Below are 21,202 nucleotides of genomic sequence, written 5' to 3'. Positions count from 1 at the left end.
ACAATGACATAGATACGGGTCTTTTTTCACTGATTCTACTTGGCCCTTAGATGGAAGCCCTTTCAGTTAAGATTGTTGTTTCTTTTCAGCCCTGGGCAATTTTATTCTTTAAAAAAATTCTTCCCCTGCTTTTTTTTGTACTGTCTACAACTCTCATTCATTATATAATGAACCTATTAGATTTATCTTATTTCTTGGTGTTCCATCTTTTTTATTCTTCTTTTATTTCCCATCTTTTTATTAAGTATATTTTGATATGCTTACTAAAGTTTGAAAAGGTGAAATCTGGCATATTATTTTATTTAACTAAAACAAATATCAAATAGGCTAAAATATCTGGGTTTAATATTTGTTTTTTTTTTTTTTAAACGAATAATAATGAATAACAAAGCTAGCTTATCAGATCAGTAGAGAAGGGAAATAATAATAAATGACCACTAGTTGACTGGCAACAGTCAAATTTTATATCATACACCATATATCTTAAATAAAATATTATAGGTCCATAACATTTATATGTAAGGATGTTCATAACAGTATTATTTATAATATGGGAATGCCCTAAATGTCCAAGAGGCTACTACTTTAATAAGCTGCCATATTGGTACAACGAAATGCTTTGCAGCCACCAACAGCTATATTTTCGAAGAACATTTAAGGACATGGGAAATGATATGCCATCCCTATTATTTATGTATACCTATACATTTATACATATATGTGTATATATGAGTGTGTATATATATGCATATGTATATGTAAATATAATTTTTCACACATATGACGTAGAGGAAAGACTAGTAGAAACAATTCGAAATGTTAATTGTCGCCACTAGTTGCCCTTAGGTTGGTTACAACTCATGGTGACCTCGTGTGTGCAGAGTAGAACTGCTCCATGGGGTGTTCAAAGCTGTGACCTTTTGGAAGCAGATTGCCAGGCCTGCCTTCTGAGGCACCTCTGGGTGAGTTTGAACCACCAACCTTTCAGCTAGTAGTCTAGTGCTTAATCACTTGTGCCACCCAGCTGCTTTCAGAATGTTAATACAGATCCATCGTCCTTTATACAAAACCCTTGGGCTCATGTGTATTTCTGAATTCCAAATTTTTTAGATTTTAGAACAGTAATACATGCATTTATATAATATAGCATTTGGAAATGTACTCTATAATCAAATGCAATATTTCTGCAGTAAAACATGTGACTCTTCACATTAAGTAGGATACATAATTAGCTTCATGTCAGTTAAGGTCACATTTTGCTGCTGCTGAGTTTGTGCCAGACTTAATGAAGAACTTTATTTTTTTTACCTTTTGTATTTCAGAATTATATACATTTTGGACCTGTAGTAATTGATTTGGACAGTTGAGATTGAGTGATTTTTAACATTTGTTCTTTATACTTTTTCATATATTCCTGTTTTTATGGGAACATATATGTAGAAACCCTGGTTGCATAGTGGTTAAGAGCTACGGCTGCTAACCAAAAGATCAGCAGTTCAAATCCACCAGGCGCTCCTTGAAAACTCTATGGAGCAGTTCTACTCTGTTCTATAGGACCGCTATGAAGTTGGAATCGACTCAATGGCAATGGGTTTGGTTTTGGTTTATCATACGTATATTACAAGAAAATAGTAACAAGTTAAAAAATTGTGACTATGCATACTTAGGTTTTCTTATTAAATCAACCTTTTCTAGAAAAGGGAAGAAGAGCCAAATTCGCTAGAAGATATTCATTCATTGGTTCAACAAATATTTACCCATTAACTACTATTTTAATAAACATAAATAAAGATGCAGTCTTAGTTATCTAGTGTTGCTCTAACAGAAATACCACAAGTGTGGCTTTAACAAACAAATTTATTTTCTCACAGTTAGGAGGCTAGAAGTCTGAATTCAGGGCATGGGCTTTAGGGAAAGGCTTTCTTTCTCTGTCAGCTCTAGGGTAAGGTCCTTATTCTTTGACTCCTCGGTGATCATCATTTGGCATGGCATCTGTCTTCTACCATCTCTGCTTGCCAGCTTGTTTAATCTCTTTTATATCTCAAAAGAAATTGGCTTTAGACACACTCTGCACCAATACTGTCTCACGGATGTAACAAAGAAAACCCATTCCCAGATGAAATTATAACCATTACAGGGGTTAAGATTTACAACATGTATTTCTTGGGGACACAATTCAAACCATAGCAGATGCTCAACATTACAAATTTTCAGGAAAATTAATATTTTAAGCCATAATATGTACCATTTCACACCCTTTCTCATAGTCAGAAATTTAATAATTCTGACAATTCCAAATTGCACTTGTTTACCACAGTGCCAAAAAGTGGGAACTTTCACACACTGCAGGTTGGGCTATCAATTGAGACTTGGGAGAGCAATTTGGTAATGTCTAGCGAAGTTGTGTGTATACTTTAAAACACCTCTTCTGCATCATTTGTCTTGTCATTAGTACATTGACTTACACTGTTTAAAAGTGGAACCTTTTCAATTTTTTTATACTGCATCTTGCCCTAGCATTTTATTCACTGTAATTTTACATGCTGGCATTGCTGGGTTCTCACTATGTGATTTTTTTTTCTTCCTTTCTGAACAGTATGTTTTGCTATTCAGTAACTTGCTTCCTGAGCCTTTTCAGTGAATATGACTTTCTTAAATAAAAGCTTTAACTTTTATTAGTTTTAATATTCCAATAACCATGCAAATATTCTGCACCTTCACTTGTCAGATGCCTGTGATACTTGGTTAAATGTCTTTTCAGTTTTGCTGGAGCCATTGCAGAGCGTCTTCCCACACACAAGCCCAGTGGAATAGGATGACTTGGATTACCAACCAGGCCATGTAAAACAATTGACAAGTAGCATTCACTGTAAAGACAGACTGGTTTTCTTATGTCCCTTGTTGTACTAGTGCAGTGCAACACCACAGAAGATGGTAGTTTTTCATCACTAACCTTTTCAAAAATTGTCTGTGGGCCTTGGTATAGACTCCTCCTTTTCCATTATTTACTTCCTTGAAAATCACCATGTTGTTCTTACTTCTCAGTTTTTTGTAAATCACTTGTGTTCCACTTCACTATTCTGTTTTATATATCTTTAGACTGAGAATGTTTAAAGGCAATAGTGAAAATTTTTTGACTCTTTATTCATTCAGCAAATGTTGAGTGCCTACTGTGTATGAAGATCAGTGATACAATATGAATACAACCTAATCCTGTCTTTGAGGAACTTAAGACATAGCAAGTAAACTAACTTTAGTATGATAAATGCTGATACTGTTTTTAAGTAGGGTTTTGATAGAGTTAAGTAGGGCTCTTACTAAGTCAGAAGTTGGCAAACTTTTTTTGCAAAAGACCAGGTAGTATATATTTTAGACTTTGTGGGCCATAAGGTCTCTGTCACAACTACTCATCTCTGTTGTCATTTGCCTTGGTGATAGAAACAACCCTGGAGATTTCATGATAGAATTTTACAAGACCAACAACCTGTTCATTGCAGATACCTTTTTTCAACAACGTAAATGGCAACTATACACATGAACCTTGCCAGATGCAACACACAGGAATCACATCAACTACATCTGTGGAAGGAGACGATGGAAAAGCTCAATATCATCAGTCAGAACAAGGTTAGGAGCTGACTGGGAGCAAGACCATCAATTGCTCATATATAAGTTCGAGTTGAAGGTGAAGAAAATTAAAACAAGTCCAGGAGAGCTGAAGTATGACCTTGATTATATCCCACCTGAATTTAGAGACCATCTCAAGAATAAATTTGATGCATTGAGCACTAATGACCAAAGACCAGACAAGTTGTGGAATGATGTCAAGGATATCATACATGAAGAAAGTAAAAGGTCATTAAAAGGACAGGAAAGAAAGGCCAAAATGGATGTCAAATTAGACTCTGACACTTGCTCTTGAATGTCGAGTAGCTAAAGCAAATGGAAGAAGTGATGAACTAAAAGAGCTGAACAGAAGATTTCAAAGGACAGCTTGAAAAGACAAAGTATTATAATGACATGTGCAAAGACCTGGAGTTAGAAAATCAGAAGGGAAGAACACACTCAGCATTTCTCAAGCTGAAAGAACTGAAGAAAAAATTCAAGCCTCAAGTTGCAATATTGAAGAATTCTGTGGGCAAAATGTTGAATGATGGCAGGAAGCATCAAAAGAAGATGGAAGGGAATACACAGAGTCACTGTACAAAAAAGAACTGGTCAGCATTCAGCCATTTCAGGAGGTAGCATATGATCAAGAACCAATGGTACTGAAGAAAGAAGTCCAAGCTGCACTGAAGATACTAGTGAAAAACAAGGTCCCAGGAATTGATGGAATACCAGTTGAGGTGTTTAAAAAGACAGATGCAGCACTGGAGGTGCTCACTCAACTATGTCAAGAAATTTGGAAGATGGCTTCCTGGCCAGCCAACTGTACCCATTCCAAAGAAAGGTCATCCAACAGAATGCAGAAATTATTGAACAGTATCATTAATATCACATGAAAGTAAAAGTTTGCTGAAGATCATTCAAAAGCGGCTGCAGCAGTATATCAACAGGGAACTGCCAGAAATTGAAGCCAGATTCAGAAGAGGACATGGAACAAGGAATATCATTGCAGATGTCAGATGGATCATGGCTGATAGCAGAAAGTACTGGAAAGATGTTTACCTGAACTATATTGAGTGTGCAAAGGAATTTGACTGTGGGATCATGACAAATTATAGATAACATTGCAAAGAATGGGAATTCCAGAACACTTTATTTTGCTCACGAGGAGCCTGTACATAGACCAAGAGGCAATTATTTGAACAAAACAAGGGGATACTGAGTGGTTTAAAGTCAGGAAAGATGTGTATCAGGGTTGTATCCTTTTACCATACTTGTTCAGTACGTATGCTGAGCAAATAATGAAGAAGCTAGACTATACAAAGAACATGGTATCAGAATTGGAGGAACAATCATTATATGCAGATGATAGAACCTGGCTTGCTGAAAGTAAAGAGGACTTGAAGTACTTACTGATGAAGATCAGAGGCTACAGCCTTCAGTATGGATTGTACCTCAACGTAAAGAAAACAGAAATCCTCACAACTGGACCAATAAGCAACATCACCATAAATGGAGAAAATATTGAAGTTGTGAAGGATTTTATCTTACTTGGATGCACAATCAATGCCCATGGGAACAGCAGTCAAGAAGTCAAAGGACGTGTTGCATTGGACAAATCTGCTGCAGAAGACCTCTTTAAAGTGTTGAAAAGCGAAAATATCACTTTAAGGACTAAGGTGGGCCTGATCTTAGCCATGATATTTTGAATTGCCACATACACACAGGAAAGCTGGGCAGTGAATAAGGAAGACCGAGTAAGAATTGACACCTTTGAATTAAGGTGTTGTTGAAGAATTTTGAATATACTGTGGACTACCAGAAGAACGAACAAATCTGTTTTGGAAGAAGTACAGCCAGAATGCTCCTTAGAAGCAGGGATGGTGAAACTTCATCTCATGTACTTTGGAGATGTTGTCAGGAGGGACCAGTCCCTGGAGGAGGACATCGTAATTGGTAAAGTAGAGGGTCAGTAGAAAAGAGGAAGACCCTCAATGAGATGGATTGACACAGTAGCTGCAACAATGGGCTCAAACATAACAATTGTGAGAATGGCTCAGGACTGGGCAGTATTTCATTCTTTTGTACACAGGGGTCCCTATGAGTCAGAACTGACTTGACAGCACCTAACAACAACATAACACTTGTTGAAATCCATATGATTTTCATGTGTCACAAAATATCATTATGTTATTATTTTACCATTTAAAACTGTGAAAACTGTTTATAGCTTTCAGGCCAGACAAAAACAGATGGCAGACTAGATTTGGATCACTGGCTATAGTTTATCAATCCCTATTGTGAATCTTCAAATTGTAGGATGCTTTGGAATGTGCCTTTTTCTAGAAACCAGTACAGCTATTTTCATTACTCGAGGTGTTTAGGCGTGGAAATATTGAAAGTCTCATTGTTAATCCAGTGGTTTCTGAGTGTCCCTCATAGTCTGAATAATACTTAAGATCACATAATGATAAGAAAAACAATGATAATTACACTACTGTGTTGATGATATGTAGGATATTCCAAGCACACAGATCCCAAACTCAAATGCTTATAGGGGCCAAGTGTAAGGCCTAAGTATTTAGAAAAAGGGAAGTTGTGGGAATGGGGCAAAGTGGACAGCACATGCCCCATCTAAAACAGACAGTAGACACTATTTAGCTCCAGCCAGTAGTGGAAATGCATTGTTTTTTGATGTTGGTTAACAGCCTCATGACATGTCAACACTGTCCTTTCTCGACCTTAGGTCCCCTATTACCAGCTTTCCTGTCCCCTCCTGCCTTCTAGACCTTGCCCCTGGGGTGGTGTGCCCCTTTAGTCTCCTTTGGTTTTATGGGCCTGTCTAATCTTTGGAAGAGGGGTGAACCTAAGGAGAGTGACTTCATTACTAAGCTAAAAGGGTGTCTGGGGACCATACTCTTGGGGTTTCTCCAGTCTCTGTCAGGCCAGTGAGTCCAGTCTTTTTTTGTGAGTTAGAATTTTATTCTACATTTTTCTCCAGCTCTGTCCGGGACCCTCTGTTGTGATCCCTATCATAGCGCCAGTGGTGGTAGCTGGGCACTGTCTAGCTGTACTGGACTCAGTTTGGTGGAGGCCGTGATAGTTGTGGTCCATTAGTCCTTTGGACTAATCTTTCCCTTGTGTTTTTGGTTTTCTTCATTCTCCCTTGCTCCAGGTGGGGTGAGACCAGTGGATTATCTTAGATGGCCACTCACAGGCTTTTAAGACCCCATACTCTACTTCCCAGTTTTTTTTTAATGTAGTAACAAATCTTTTTTTTTTTTTCCAATTCTTTCTAACATTGCATGTCAAATAAAACTATCTTTAAGTCCTTTAAGTCTAATTTAAACAGGTTGGCAATTTTCCACATCTGTCTTATTAAGCAGAGCCCTGGTGGCGCAGTGGTTAAGAGCTCGGCTGCTAACCAAAAGTTTGGCAGTTCCAATCCACCAGTCACTCCCTGGGAACCCTGTGGGCCAGTTCTGCTCTGTCCTGTAGGGTTGCTATAAGCTGGAATCGACTCGATAGCAATGGGTTTGGTTTTTGAACAGGTCCTAGGAAGTTACCTATACTTTTTATGAGGAACTTTTAGAAGAATATCAGTAGTGATATTATACATTAATGATTTTATTTTGAAATTTTAAATCTCAGAATAAATATTTTTATCTTAGTACTGCAGATTATTGTTAAAGCAACTTTAAATCATGAATCAAATGTAGATTCTACATACGGTGTTCACATGTTCAGCTCTAATAAGTCCAGGTTTGCATAAGTCCAGTATTTGCAGCTTTACCCTAAAATCTGTTATTCTAATCAGTTCTCTTCATGAAGCAGGCAAATTATCCTTTGTATGTCTTTAATTGGTCATAATTCATGTTCCTAAGCATCATGGAAACCTTTGCTTTAGAGGCGTATGAATTTACTGCAGCTGATTTTTTGTCACTAGCTTTTTTCTTTCCTTTTTTTTGGCGGGGGGAGGGAGCTGGGATTAACAGCTTTATTAAGATACAATTCACCTACTGAACAATGCACCCATTTAAAGTAAATAGTTCATTGGTTTTTAGTAAATTCACAGAATTGTGCAGCCATCACACAATATTAGAACATTGCCATCACTCCCAAAGAAACCCTGTACCCTTTAGCTATTACCCTCCCAATTCCCTATCTTCCCCAGCCCTAGACAACTAATTACTAATCTGCTTTGCATCTCTATAGATTTGCCTTTTGTGGATATTTCATATAGATAGAATCATATAATATGTAGATTTTATGTCTGGTTTCTTTCACTTAGCGTAACGTTGTGAAGGTTCATCCATGTGGTAGCATGAATCAGTACTCATACCTTTCTACACTTAGGTCTTTGTTCCATTTTGAGTTAATTTTTATATGTGGTGTGTGGTAGGTGGAATCACAAGCTTTTTAATCTCAAAAATCAAACCAAAGATAAAAATATTTGGAAATACTACTTAAAAAAAAAGTGGCAGGAGATGGATGAAATATGACTGTCAAATACTAATAATTGTTAAAGAATATTAAAGCTGAGTGCTGAGTACATACGATTCATTATGCTATTTCCCCCACATTTTTTTTGTTTGAAAATATCCGTAATAAAATGTGTTTCTAAATACCAATCCATTACAATTTTTTACCACCATTACTTGCATGGGCCTGTCATCTGTATAGGGATGGCTAGGTGGCACAAGCGTTTCCGCTTGTCCACTAACCTAAAGATTGACAGTTTGAACTCATCTGGTGGTGGTGCTGTAGAAGAAAGACCTGGTGAACTGCTTCCGTAAAAATTACAGCCGAGGAAACCCCATGGAGCAGTTCTACTCAGTAACACATGGGGTCACCATGAGTCGGAATTGACTCTATGGCAACTGGTTTGGGTTTTTTTTTTTTCTTATCATCTATATACTTTTTTTTTTTTTTTTTTTTTTATACTTAGCAAGGAACCTGGGTGGCACAGTGGTTAAACACTTGGCTGCTAACCAAAAGGTCGGCGGTTTGAGCAGCCTTGGAAACCCTATTAGGGCAGCTCTCCCCTGTCCTGTAGGATTGCTGTGGGTCAGAATCGACTCAACAGCAACGGGTATATACTTTACCATGGCTTGGCATTGGACTGTGACAGTTATTAGATGGCCATAAATACAAGTTTGGTTGTCAGTATGCAAGTATTATTTATAATAAGCAGAACTATAAAATCAAGATAAATCTAAATTAAAAGTCCAAGATCTCTAAATTCTTGATTAACCCAAAACTTTTATTCTATTAGGGTTTTATGAACAATATGTGCAAATGTGTTTACATACAAATTTGTGAAAAGTTTACGGATTCCTACAATGTGCTTCTCAAATTTGTGTTAAGGAGCAACAGTTTGTAGAATGCTGAGGCGGGGGAAAAGATGTCTTCTGCCTCAAGTAAGTTCACTTATTTAGCAGTTAAAGTTAAGTAGATTTCCTCATAGCAGAACTTCTCAGGACCTTTTAATATGAAAATAACATACCATAAATCTTTAAGATTTGGCAAGCAGTGTTTTTGAGCTTATTTGACCACTAATGCATCATGGACTAGTTTGGAAAACACTGAACTACATATGTCCAATCACGTTACATCATACATAGACAATTAAGTAACTTCTGTTGTTGAGTACCTTTGAATCGGTTCTGACTCATAACAACCCAATATATAACAGAATGAAACACTGCCTGGTCCTGCGCTACCCTCACAATTGTTGCTGTGTTTGAGCCCATTGTTGCAGCCACTGTGTCAGTCCATCTCATTGAGGGTCTTCTTTTTCACTGACCGTCTGCTTTACCAAGCATGATGTCCTTCTCCAGGGACTGATCTTTCTGACAACATGTCCAAAGTATGTGAGAGGAAGTTTCGCCATCCTTGCTTTTAAGGCGCATTCTGGCTGTACTTCTAAGATTTTTTCGTTCTTCTGGCAGTCCATAGTGTATTCTTCACCAACACCATAATTCAGTTATCAGTTACCATTTGATAATTTTTACCCTGATGATCATCATTTGCTTATATACAGTGAAACCTGTGAGAGCTGGAACTTGATGAGACTACCTCTTTTTTCCAGGTCTAGCAAGATTTTTTCCCGTTTGACATGGCGCAGTCTTACCACTTTTCTATTGCTCTCTGTTGGTGGACAGTATTTGATTTTTTCTTCTCTGACGGATTTCCACCTTACACAGGTTCCGGCTTTCTCAGGATTTACTGTATCTGCTTTTTATGTCTGTCCTTTTCTATTACTTTTAATTATTTCTTTATTTTCCTCTTGTATATTTATTTGCCTAATTACTAAAGTGACCAGATTTTGAAATTACTATGTTGTTTCTCTGTAGGTGTGAGTTTATAAGACTGATGAAAATATTTTCGGTTGACTGTGAAATTTGAGGAAACCCTGGTGGTGCAGTGGTTAAGAGCAGTTCAAATCCACCAGCCGCTCCTTGGAAACCCTGTGGGGCAGTATTACTCTGTCTTACAGGGTCGCTGTGAGTTGGAATTGACTCAATGGCAATGGTTTTGGTTTTTGGATGCCTTTGAAATGGAGCCCTGATGGCACAGTGGTTAAGACTTCAGCTGCTAACCAAAAGATCAACAGTTCGAATCCACCAGCTGCTCCTTGGAAACTCTATGGGACAGTTCTACTCTGTCCTGTAGGGTCATTATGAGTCGTAATCAATGCCACAGCAACGGGTTTGGGTTTTTTTTTTTTTTTTTTTTTGGTATGCCTTTGAAATATAATAAGTTATGCCTTTATATTCGTACTTGTTATTTTAACTAATAACTGTTGCAGAATTTTCAAAGGAGAACAATGTTTTAAGAATTACGACTATTAGGTACATTTTTATATCTTTCTAGAAGATGCTTCATTCCCGAAAATTCGGAAAATAACAGCTGAAGAGAAAACTAACAAACTTTAAAATCATTCAAAATTGTGCCACTAAGAGATTATCATTAGCATCTATATTTTGGTAAAAATAATACTTAACATGTGGGGAAAATAAAACAACCTTCAAACTTTAGAGAGGCTTTCATTTTATACCTTTCAATATTTACTTCCCAGCCAACCCCCACTTCCTACAAGTCGTTAGGGCTTTTCTCCTCAGGTAACCACAAACAGTAGTTTCTTAAGTGTCCCTCGTTATTTGTTTCCTGGATATCCTTTGTTGTTTGTTTATGTTTACAGCAACATAAAATTTATATCCGATTTTATGCTTTGTTTTTTTTTTCACTTGAAAATATTTCAGGATAAGTATATGAAGATAACGTAATAATTCTACTGCATGTACTGTAAATATTTTGTTATATTTCCTTGTATCTACAGAATAATACAAGATCATAAAGGACAGGATGAGCTTTGCTAGCACACCTCAAAGTTTCAAACTAGAACCTTTTCATCCTTAGTATGTAATTTCAAGTGGTGATTTAAATCCAGACTTAAAATCCAGTTAGGTACTATGACAATTTTTTGTTTTTAATTTATGAACTTAATTAAGTCCTATTACAGTATGAAAATTAAGTCATGTATTATAATACACTTGAAAAAACTTCACTGCAAATAATTATCATATTTTTCCACAAATAACACACCCATGTAAATAACACATCCACACATACCATGCGCACAGCACGCTTAGGAAGATAATGCATGGGGGGGGTTGTGTGGTTGGCAAAAAAAAAGTATAACGCACATGTTAGTTGCATAAGAACATAGTAGACAAAATCCATGTTCTAAGACTGGTTTTAAGTTCCATCCCAGAGCATGAGTCTGGAAGTAAGAAATCAAGCCAGATGGATAAAACTCTTTTTAATATATACAGACGATGAAAATTTATTCTGTTCTTTAGGTAATGTGTGTGTAGGCATGTTAATATTTTCTCGGACTACACTTTTATTTTTTAGTGAAATTTTGATTAATCAGGATTAAAGGAGATTGAGGTATTATGGTTTAGTGAATGTTTTATTTATCTGAGGACTGATCCATACAACTTTGTTTTATTCTATCCTTTTCTTGCTTTAGTAAATAGATATTTGTCTGTTTCTTTTACTAGTCTGTGAGGAAACCAAGTCTAAATGATCTATCTCAGTTCCTGCTACAGGGAAGATCTGGCATAAAATTAAGTACACAATAAATACTTGTTAAACAATTTTGTTGTTGTAAATAAGCTAATATTTCTTTGTTTTGGATTTGGCATGCAGTGTTCTGATTTTTTTTTCTCCCAATAAGTTGAGCTTTTACCATTATGTTGTTTAAAGTACATATTTGGAAAAGATACATAAATAAAGGCAAAACAGAAATATTAGTACGTGATAATTTTTATTGTTTTCACATTGTAAATATAATTGTTATATAGTAAAGTTGGTTTTTAATTAAAAATTTAAGAATTTCATGCTTTATATGTGCACTTGATTTAGCCAGGCATAGAACTTAAGGGATTGAGACATTTACATGGTTTATTTCTTGTGGTCTGTTCACTAGAGAGAAGCTAATTCTCTGAAACATTTTTGGTTTATTTATAGATTGGTCAAAGAAAAAGTGATGTATGAAAAAGAAGCAAAACAACAAGAAGAAAAGATTGAAAAAATGAGGGCTGAAGATGGTGAAAATTATGCCATTAAAAAGCAGGTAAAATTGTATCTTAAATAGTAACTAATACAGTCTTTACAACAGCCCTCTGTGGTGGTACTATTATTTACTATTAAAATCTCCATATAAAGATAAGGAAACTGCAACACAGGTTAAGTGACTTGGCCCAAGGTCACACAACTGCTAAGGAGCATAACTGGGATTTGAATACAGATATTCTGGCTCCAGGGTCTGGTAATTATTAAGCATACTGCCTCTTTGATTTTAAGTATTAAATACAAAAATAGCCTGATCTTATATAAATATATACTTAAATTCTTAAATATTTTCCCCAAACTGATGTGAAGACCACCAAAGTAAAATATATGCTACATTTTTTAATGTCTACTTCTGATTGCCGTCATGACAAATTTCAGCTTCCTTAGCATGGCATAGAAGGTTCTTCATTTGGGCATCTGCTTACTCTCTAACCTCATGTCTTACCAGTCCCTACCTGAGCCTCTTAGGTTCTTGCCTTTTTGTGCCCTAAACATGCCATTTCTTTCTACTATGAGATTTTTGCAGACATCTGTGATACTCTTCTATTCTGATTAATGCCTATTCACCCTTCAAGCCTGCCCCAGACCCTAACCCCAACACTGCGTTAGGTGCTCCTTTGTGCTCCGGTAACACCATGCTTATTCCCGTTCATTGAATATTTCCTCTCAGCTGATACTCTTGCTTCATCATTCCTTGAGAAAATAGAAGCTATTCAGAGGAATTTCCTCATATTCCCACCACAGAAGCCACCAGCCTCCTTGCAGCTCCACCCATACTGCCTTCCCTCCTGTTAGATTAGATTATGTGCCCTAACCCTTGTTAACAAACATCAGTGATTTGTCGTCTTTGACAGAATAGCCTCCTGGTTTTCACCATTCTTCCTCAGTTCCTGTGCTGAAACTGACTTTTTTTTAACTTTTCAGGCTTTAATCTATAATTTCTCTCTATGTAATCTCATACTGTCCTATAACTTTGAATAACATCTTTATGCTCATTCATTTGTTCATTCAACAAATACTTATTGAACACCTGCTACATGCCAGTCACTGTTCTGAGTACTGTTTTATGCATGGCATTAAAAAAACGCAGCAAGAGTTCCCGCTTACTGGGCACTCATTCTAAGGACAGTGACTCCCAAATTTATATCTCTAGGCCTGACCTTTCCAGATCTATACATTCAAATATTAACTGACTTGACATCTTCTCTTGGGTGTCCAAAATAAAACTCTTGGTCTTCTCTCTATCCAGCCTACCTCAAAACAACAAAAAGCTATTCCCGCTCTCATTTTCTCCGTCTCAGTAAATCCAGACCACACTAGAAAAAAGGAAAATCTGATACAGATTGTATTTCAAAACTTAAATTTTAAATCTGCTTTATGATCTCACAGTGATTTTTCACATGCGCATTATTTTACAAATGGTCATAGTGCACATTTAACCCATACTTAATTCAGCAAAACTTACCACTTAAAATGGATCATTTTGTAGGTAGCTCCTTTCTGCGATGCAAAATGAATGTGGCGGTACCTGAAACACCCTCTTCCCCTGGCCATCCAGGAAGAGAACCTTCTTATTTTTTTGAGCTTTTAGGAAATCCTGCCTTCTTCTGTGTATGATACAGCATTTTGTATGTAAAGGACATTTATATGTCAGATACTCTTAAGTTGGGGGAGGATTTGTAAACAGATGTGTAGGTATAGTTTGTCTCCTGATATGTTGACCTTTGTGAACTCACTACTCTTCATAGGATTTACATATAAATAGAGCTTTTGGGTTCTTTAAATTATGATGATTAAATGCTTTTATTTATATGTACTTCCATAAATATTCTTAATCACCTTTGTCACTCTCACACTTTAATTTCCTCTATTGCTTGCCATACCTAATGGGAAATACTGTGACATAGTATATAACTTTATTTCATCCAGGTCCTTCTTGGGCCCCATGAGGCTTATTTTCCCAGTCATGTCACTAGTGACTTCATTTAGTTTTTTCTTTGCCCTGTTGTTTTCATCACCAATATTGTATTTTAAAATAGCCCTATAGCTAGAATAGGAGTTGGAAGTTATATAGAGCAGGGAATAAATGTATTCCCTTTCTACATAAAATGCTATAAATAATGTCAAAGATGATCGCAGACCCTATTTTATTTCATTTGACTTTACATAGTGATCTTCTTTCAATAAACCGCTGCTTATATATAAGGTTGCCACGAGTCGGAGCTGACTTCACAGCAACTAACAGTAGCAGCATAGGTAAGAATTAGCTCTTGATTGAATCCTATGTGCCAACTATTATTTAAAAATATTAGCCACAGTGGCTAATTGCCTACTTAAACAACTGCCTCCTTTGCCATGAGACCAGAAGAACTGGATGGTACCTGCCTGCCATTACTGAACACTTTGATCAAAGATTCTATAGAAGAATTGGGGGGCGGGGGGCAGGGGATGTGGAACAGAAATTTCAAATCCTCATGGCATCTAGGCTTTCTGGAGCCATAGAGGCTAGGTAAACCCCTGAAAGTATTGCCCTGAGATAATCTTTAAACCAAAAATAGCCCCTGATATCTTCCTTAAACCAAACAGTAGTTTAATTAGTAAAAAAAAGTCTGCCTTGAGCATTGTGCTCTTTTAAAGAACTATATGGGATCAAATTGACAACAGCAAATTAAAAGGTTAGAGAAGAAACTTAGGGGACAGTTAGTTCATGTTACCTGTGGAGGAATAACTCAGAGAGATTGGATGAGAATGGTGAGAATGGTCGCACAACTTGAATACAATCAGTGTCACTGAATTGTACGTGTAGAAATTGTCGAATTGTATGTTTTGCTGTGTACATTGTCAACAGCAATAAAAAAATAAAATAAATTATTAAAAATTGAAAAAAATTAGCCACAGAGTGGTTTTATCACTGCCTACATGTACAGATGTAAAAGGAGAAAATTTTGTTCAAAAGTCCTTTCCACATTAAGCCATGTTAAAATTCTCAGTTTTGTCACAGTAGTCATGGTTTAAGACGTGATTTTTTAGATTTCATAGTCAACCTAGTACTTAAACATTCAAAAATATCATCGTATGTCTAATTACAGAACAATAGGTTTCTATTTACTGCCATTGTCAACTTGCAGCGTATACAGTTATCATTGCAGTTTTCATTGTCTCCTGAGAACTTGTCTACCCCAACCTACATGCTTTTCTCAGTACCCTCTTCCTAGTTTAGCTATGTTGTCACAATTCATGTTTTTTATGTATACAGTGGGAGTTGCATTACCAGAACATTGCTCTATTCTTGATTACCTAAGATAATTTGCTGTGCCTCTCAGAAAAAATATCAGGGAAGCCAAGTGGTCGCCTACACTTCTCCCAGAATTTCCTCGTCTTCTGCCATCCTCAGCTGCTTCTCACTACCTTGGCTCTTCTCTCACCTTAGATCCATTTTGCCCTGGATTTCCTGGCCCTTCTGAACTGGCCCTCTTTTATAACACATACTTATGATGCTGTCAGTTCCTATCAGACCTCTTACCTGAAGTTGGTTGCTAAAAATGAGGGGAGAGTCCCTCTCTTGAATTAGGTAGAAGTCTCAAAAGACCAAAAGACCTGTCCGTCAAGGAGTTGTTCTGTTGCCTTTTATTTTTTTTGTCTAAACAGTGTAACGCAACATTCAAATATTGGCCAAACTGATTTTAGCTCTCAGTTTACGTTTCTGTTCTTTAGCCTCCTTCGTTAGGAACTGACACAGGGTTTTGCCCTAACTGGTAAAGGTATTCTGGTTTGTTTTTTTTTTTTTAAATCCTGGAGTGGATTGATTGGCAGTAATGACCATCAAACATAACTCTTATTTTAGTTTATACTTTATTTGTGGCCTTATTTGTCTCATTTTTCAGAAGTAATGTTAAAAGGCAAACGGGCATGGTTGTTAGACAAAGATAGCTCACAAAAAATTTGCAATTATTACATATAATTGCAACATTACAGTGATGCCAAGTTTGCCTTTTTGGGCTGATGCAACTAATTTTTTGTGACTTACTTGAAAACAAATTAACATTTACAATTTGATTTTTTTTTTTTTCCTAATGTGAAGGGGAGATTTTTTTAAGTTTAGTGTAGGAAACCCTGGTGGCATAGTGGTTAAGAGCTATGGCTGCTAACCAGGTCAGCAGTTCGAATCCACCAGGCGCTCCTTGGAAACCCTATGGGGCAGTTCTGCTCTGTCCTATAGGGTCGCTATGATTTGGAATTGCCTCGACGGCAACAGGTTTGGTTTTTTGGTTTCATATGGAAAATATTAGGAGACTTCAGTCTACAAAGAGGAATTTGACCAAGAGTCTCTCTCTTGATGTAAGAAATACCCAGATTTTTTTTATTAATCAGTAATAAAAATGTTATTTAAAATAACTTCCAATGGTACAAGAAAATATTATTGCCTCTTGGTACATATACTCAGGTTTATAAATAGTGTTCTCTTAGGACACTTTTTTTTTGTTTTTTCATGTAAACTTACAGGAAGCTGCAAAAAATGTTCAGGAGGGTCTCGTACACCCTTCACCCTATCTCCTCCATGTTAGCATTTTTTATTGTACTGTAGTACAATATCCAAACCACGAGACTGACATTAGTACAGTCTACAGAGCTTATTCAGGTTCCATTAGTTAAACATGTACTCGTTTGTATGTGTGGCACAGTGGTTAAGCTCTTGGCTGCTAACCAGAAGGTGAGCAGTTTGACCCCACCAGTAACTCTGTGGGAGAAAAGACCTGACAATCTGCTGCCTTAAAGATTTCAGCCTAACAGACCCTATGGGGCAGTTCTACTGTATTATATAGGATTGCTATGAGTCAGAATCGACTTAAGGGCACACAAAAGCATAGTTCTATGTAGCTCAGTCACGTGTTACTTCCTGTAACTTCCACCACAGTCAAGGTGCAGAACTGTTTCATCACAGGCCTCCCTCATACTACCTCTTTATAGCCACTTCTATCCCCTCCACCCCCCTAGACCTTAACCCTCTTTATAATTAACTATTTCAAGAATATTGTATAAATGAAATCATACGGTATGTAACCTTTTGAGATTGGCTTTTTACACTTGCATGATTCCCCTGAGGTTCATTGAAGTCATTGAATGTATGAGCAGTTTGTTCCTTTCATTGCTGAGTAGTTAAGTATTCCAAGTATTCCATGGTGTGGATGTACCACATTTTAACCACTGAAGGACATTTGGATTGTTTCTAGTTTTTAAATATTATGGAAAAAAAACTACCATGAACATTCTTCTATAGGTTTTTGCATGAACACGTTTTCATTTCTCTGGGATAAATCCCCAAGAATGCAATTGCTGGGTTGTATAAGTGCATTTTTAGTTCTAAAAGAAACTGCCAGACTCTGACAGAGTGGCTGTACCATTTTATGTTTCCACCAGCAATGTATGATGATTCCATTTCTCCACATCCTCACCAACATTTGGTGTTATCATTATTTTTAATTTTAGCAATTCTGGTAGGTGTGATATCTTATTGTGCATTTAATTGCATTTCCCTTGAAAATTTTATAGAGCAGTTCTATTCTGCCGACATGGAGTTGCCATGTGTCAGAATTGACTCACCAGCAACTAACAACAGCAACGATAGCTAATAATGTTGAACATCTTTTCATGTGCTTATTTGCCATCTGCGTATCCTCTTTAGTGAAATGTCTGTTCACTTACCCACTTGTGTTTTGCCCCCTTTATAATACAGTGGTTTGTTTTTTCACTTTTGAGTTTGAGAGTTGTTTATGTATTTTAGCTAAATGACCTCTGCCAAATACATGGTTTACAAATATTTTCTCCCAGTCTGTAATTTGTCTTTGTTTTCTTAACAGGCTCTTTAGCAGAGCATACATTTTTAATTTTGAGAAGGCCCAATTCAACAGTGCTTCCCTGTATGAATCTTGCTTTTGAATCTTGCTCTTTGTCTAGTCCTAGGTCCTGAAGATTTTCTATTTTTTCTAAAAGTTTTTTGGTTTTGTTTTATATTTAAATCTGATCCATTTTGACTCAAGTCAAGTGGATCACTTGACATTTGTAGCACATTAACATTTCACCGTCGTGTAAAAGGAAGGACTTGATCATTGTTCCAGTAAGCTCTGGATTACCCTAGAGCTCAGTCTGGCGAAGTAATGCAGTTGCTTTTGGTTCCAGAGGCAACCAATAGCCAATATTCGAGTGTTTATGGATTATTATGGCTATAGGTATAGTTAAAAAAAAAAATAGCTCAGGTGAATTATCTGGACCATTAAAGCTAGAAACCTTATCCCAACTGAGCAATAGCAAAAGAGCTTAACAATGCCCAGATTATTTCACAGACCTCTTCTTTCTAAAGAAAATGAAGATCTGTCAGTTAGCTCTTTCCAATTTGTATGTGTTCGGCTACAAAAAAAATGGATCCAATTTTAGGTTCAGCAGTTTATTCATTGCAATAACCTAAGCCTTGTTAATCCCCCAACTTCCACTTCACCTGAATAACCACCAAAAGACATCATAACATCCTACTGATGTCTAATTGCCTTAAAAACAATTAGACATCAGGCGGGGCCAAGATGGCGGACTAGGCAGACGCTACCTCGGATCCCTCTTGCAACAAAGACACGGAAAAACAAGTGAATAGATCACATACATAACAATCTACGAACCCTGAACAACAAACACAGATTTAGAGACGGAGAACGAACTAATACGGGGAAGCAACGATTGTTTTCAGAGCCTGGAGCCAGCGTACCAGTCAGGTACGGCACAAGCACAGAGAGCTGCTCCACCCCCCTGAACTAACACCGGGAGGGGGCCCCGCTCGTTGGCGTGGGCGGCATGGCGACGCAGCCGGTGGGAGAAGTCCCTGGGAGGCAGCGACTGGTCTTGGAGCGGGGAGAGCAGCGTCCCAGCCGGGGAACCGTCCCGCCGGGATTTGGACTGGACACAGGAACGGCATAAACACGGAGAGCTGCTCCACCCCCCTGAACTAACCCCGGGAGGGGGCCCAGCCGGTTCGCTCGGGCGGCGTGGGACGCAGCCGGTAGGAGAAGTCCCCGGGAGGCAGCGACTGGTATTGGAGCGGGGAGAGCAGCGTCCCAGCCGGGACACTCGGTCACGGCATAAGCACGGGGAACTGCTCCACCCACCTGAACTAACCCCGGGAGGGGCCCAGCCGGTTCGCGGCGGCAGCACGTCGACGCGGCTGGCGGGACGAGAAGTCCCCGGGAGGCAGCGACTGATTTTGGAGGCGAGAGTGCACCGTCCCAGTAGGGGAGCCTTGACCCTGGGCGTGGGGCTGGAAACGGAGGATCTGACCGTGACTCCAGCAGGCCAGACCCTCCGGGGGCAATCTCCACACAGCCAGCATACATAGGCGACGCGCCCCGTGGGAATCTCAGATATAATAGTCATTCCAAGCAAGACAAGCAACTCTGGTTATATTCTGAGGTGCTACTCTCCTGTCTCTCTGTTCCCTCCCCCACCCTCCCCAGACGGCTTCATTAACATCCGAATAGCCTAAGCCAGAGGGAGAACTCTGATAGGGATCTGACTGCATTATTTTTTAGCGGATTTTCTGGAAAAACTAGTTTCCCAGTGATGGCTCGGAGACAACAATCCATATCAAACCACTTAAAGAAGCAGACCATGACAGCTTCTCCAAGCCCCCAAACAAAAGAATCAAAATCTTTCCCAAATGAAGATACAATCCTGGAATTATCAGATACAGAATATAAAAAACTAATTTACAGAATGCTTCAAGACATCACAAATGAAATAAGGCAAACTGCAGAAAAAGCCAGGGAACACACTGATAAAACTGTTGAAGAACTCAAAAAGATTATTCAAGAACATAGTGGAAAAATTAATAAGTTGCAAGAATCCATAGAGAGACAGCATGTCAAAATCCAAAAGATTAACAATAAAATTACAGAATTAGACAACGCAATAGGAAGTCAGAGGAGCAGACTCGAGCAATTAGAATGCAGACTGGGACATCTGGAGGACCAGGGAATCAACACCAACATAGCTGAAAAAAAAATCAGATAAAAGAATTAAAAAAAAATGAAGAAACCCTAAGAATCATGTGGGACTCTATCAAGAAGGATAACCTGTGGGTGATTGGAGTCCCAGAACAGGGAGGGGGGACAGAAAACACAGAGAAAATAGTTGAAGAACTCCTGACAGAAAACTTCCCTGACATCATGAAAGACGATAGGATATCTATCCAAGATGCTCATCGAACCTCATTTAAGATTGATCCAAAAAGAAAAACACCAAGACATATTATCATCAAACTGGCCAAAACCAAAGATAAACAGAAAAATTTAAAAGCAGCCAGGGAGAAAAGAAAGGTTTCCTTCAAGGGAGAATCAATAAGAATAAGTTCAGACTACTCAGCAGAAACCATGCAGGCAAGAAGGGAATGGGACGACATATACAGAACACTGAAGGAGAAAAACTGCCAGCCAAGGATCATATATCCAGCAAAACTCGCTCTGAAATATGAAGGCGAAATTAAGATATTTACAGATAAACACAAGTTTAGAGAATTTGCAAAAACCAAACCAAAGCTACAAGAAATACTAAAGGATATTGTTTGGTCAGAAAACCAATAATATCAGGTATCAGCACAACACAAGGACACAAAACAGAACATCCTGATATCAACTCAAATAGGGAAATCACAAAAACAAACAAATTAAGATTAATTTAAAAAAATAAATAAATAATACACATAACAGGGAATCATGGAAGTCAATAGGTAAAAGATCACAATAATCAAAAAGAGGGACTAAATACAGGAGGCATTGAACTGCCATATGGAGAGTGATACAAGGCGATATAGAACCATACAAGTTAGGTTTTTACTTAGAAAAATAGGGGTAAATAATAAGGTAACCACAAAAAGGTATAACAACTCTATAACTCAAGATAAAAGCCAAGAAAA

At 37.7% G+C, this 21,202-nt stretch overlaps 1 protein-coding gene across 1 annotated transcript in view; it reads left to right on the top strand.

Moving 5' to 3' along the window:
* The window catches only part of TBCA (tubulin folding cofactor A), an 87,880-nt gene that overhangs the window by 54,482 nt on the left and 12,196 nt on the right, over positions 1-21,202 (top strand). The window contains exon 2 of the mRNA XM_010588233.3: positions 12,145-12,250. Within this exon, the coding sequence (XP_010586535.1) occupies positions 12,145-12,250 (106 nt within the window). The remainder of the gene's footprint in view (positions 1-12,144; positions 12,251-21,202) is intronic.

This window comes from Loxodonta africana, chromosome 2, assembly GCF_030014295.1.
Source record: "Loxodonta africana isolate mLoxAfr1 chromosome 2, mLoxAfr1.hap2, whole genome shotgun sequence".
NCBI lineage: Eukaryota > Metazoa > Chordata > Mammalia > Proboscidea > Elephantidae > Loxodonta > Loxodonta africana.
Note: the sequence above shows the minus strand (reverse complement) of the source record. Positions and strands in the feature narration are given on the sequence as shown.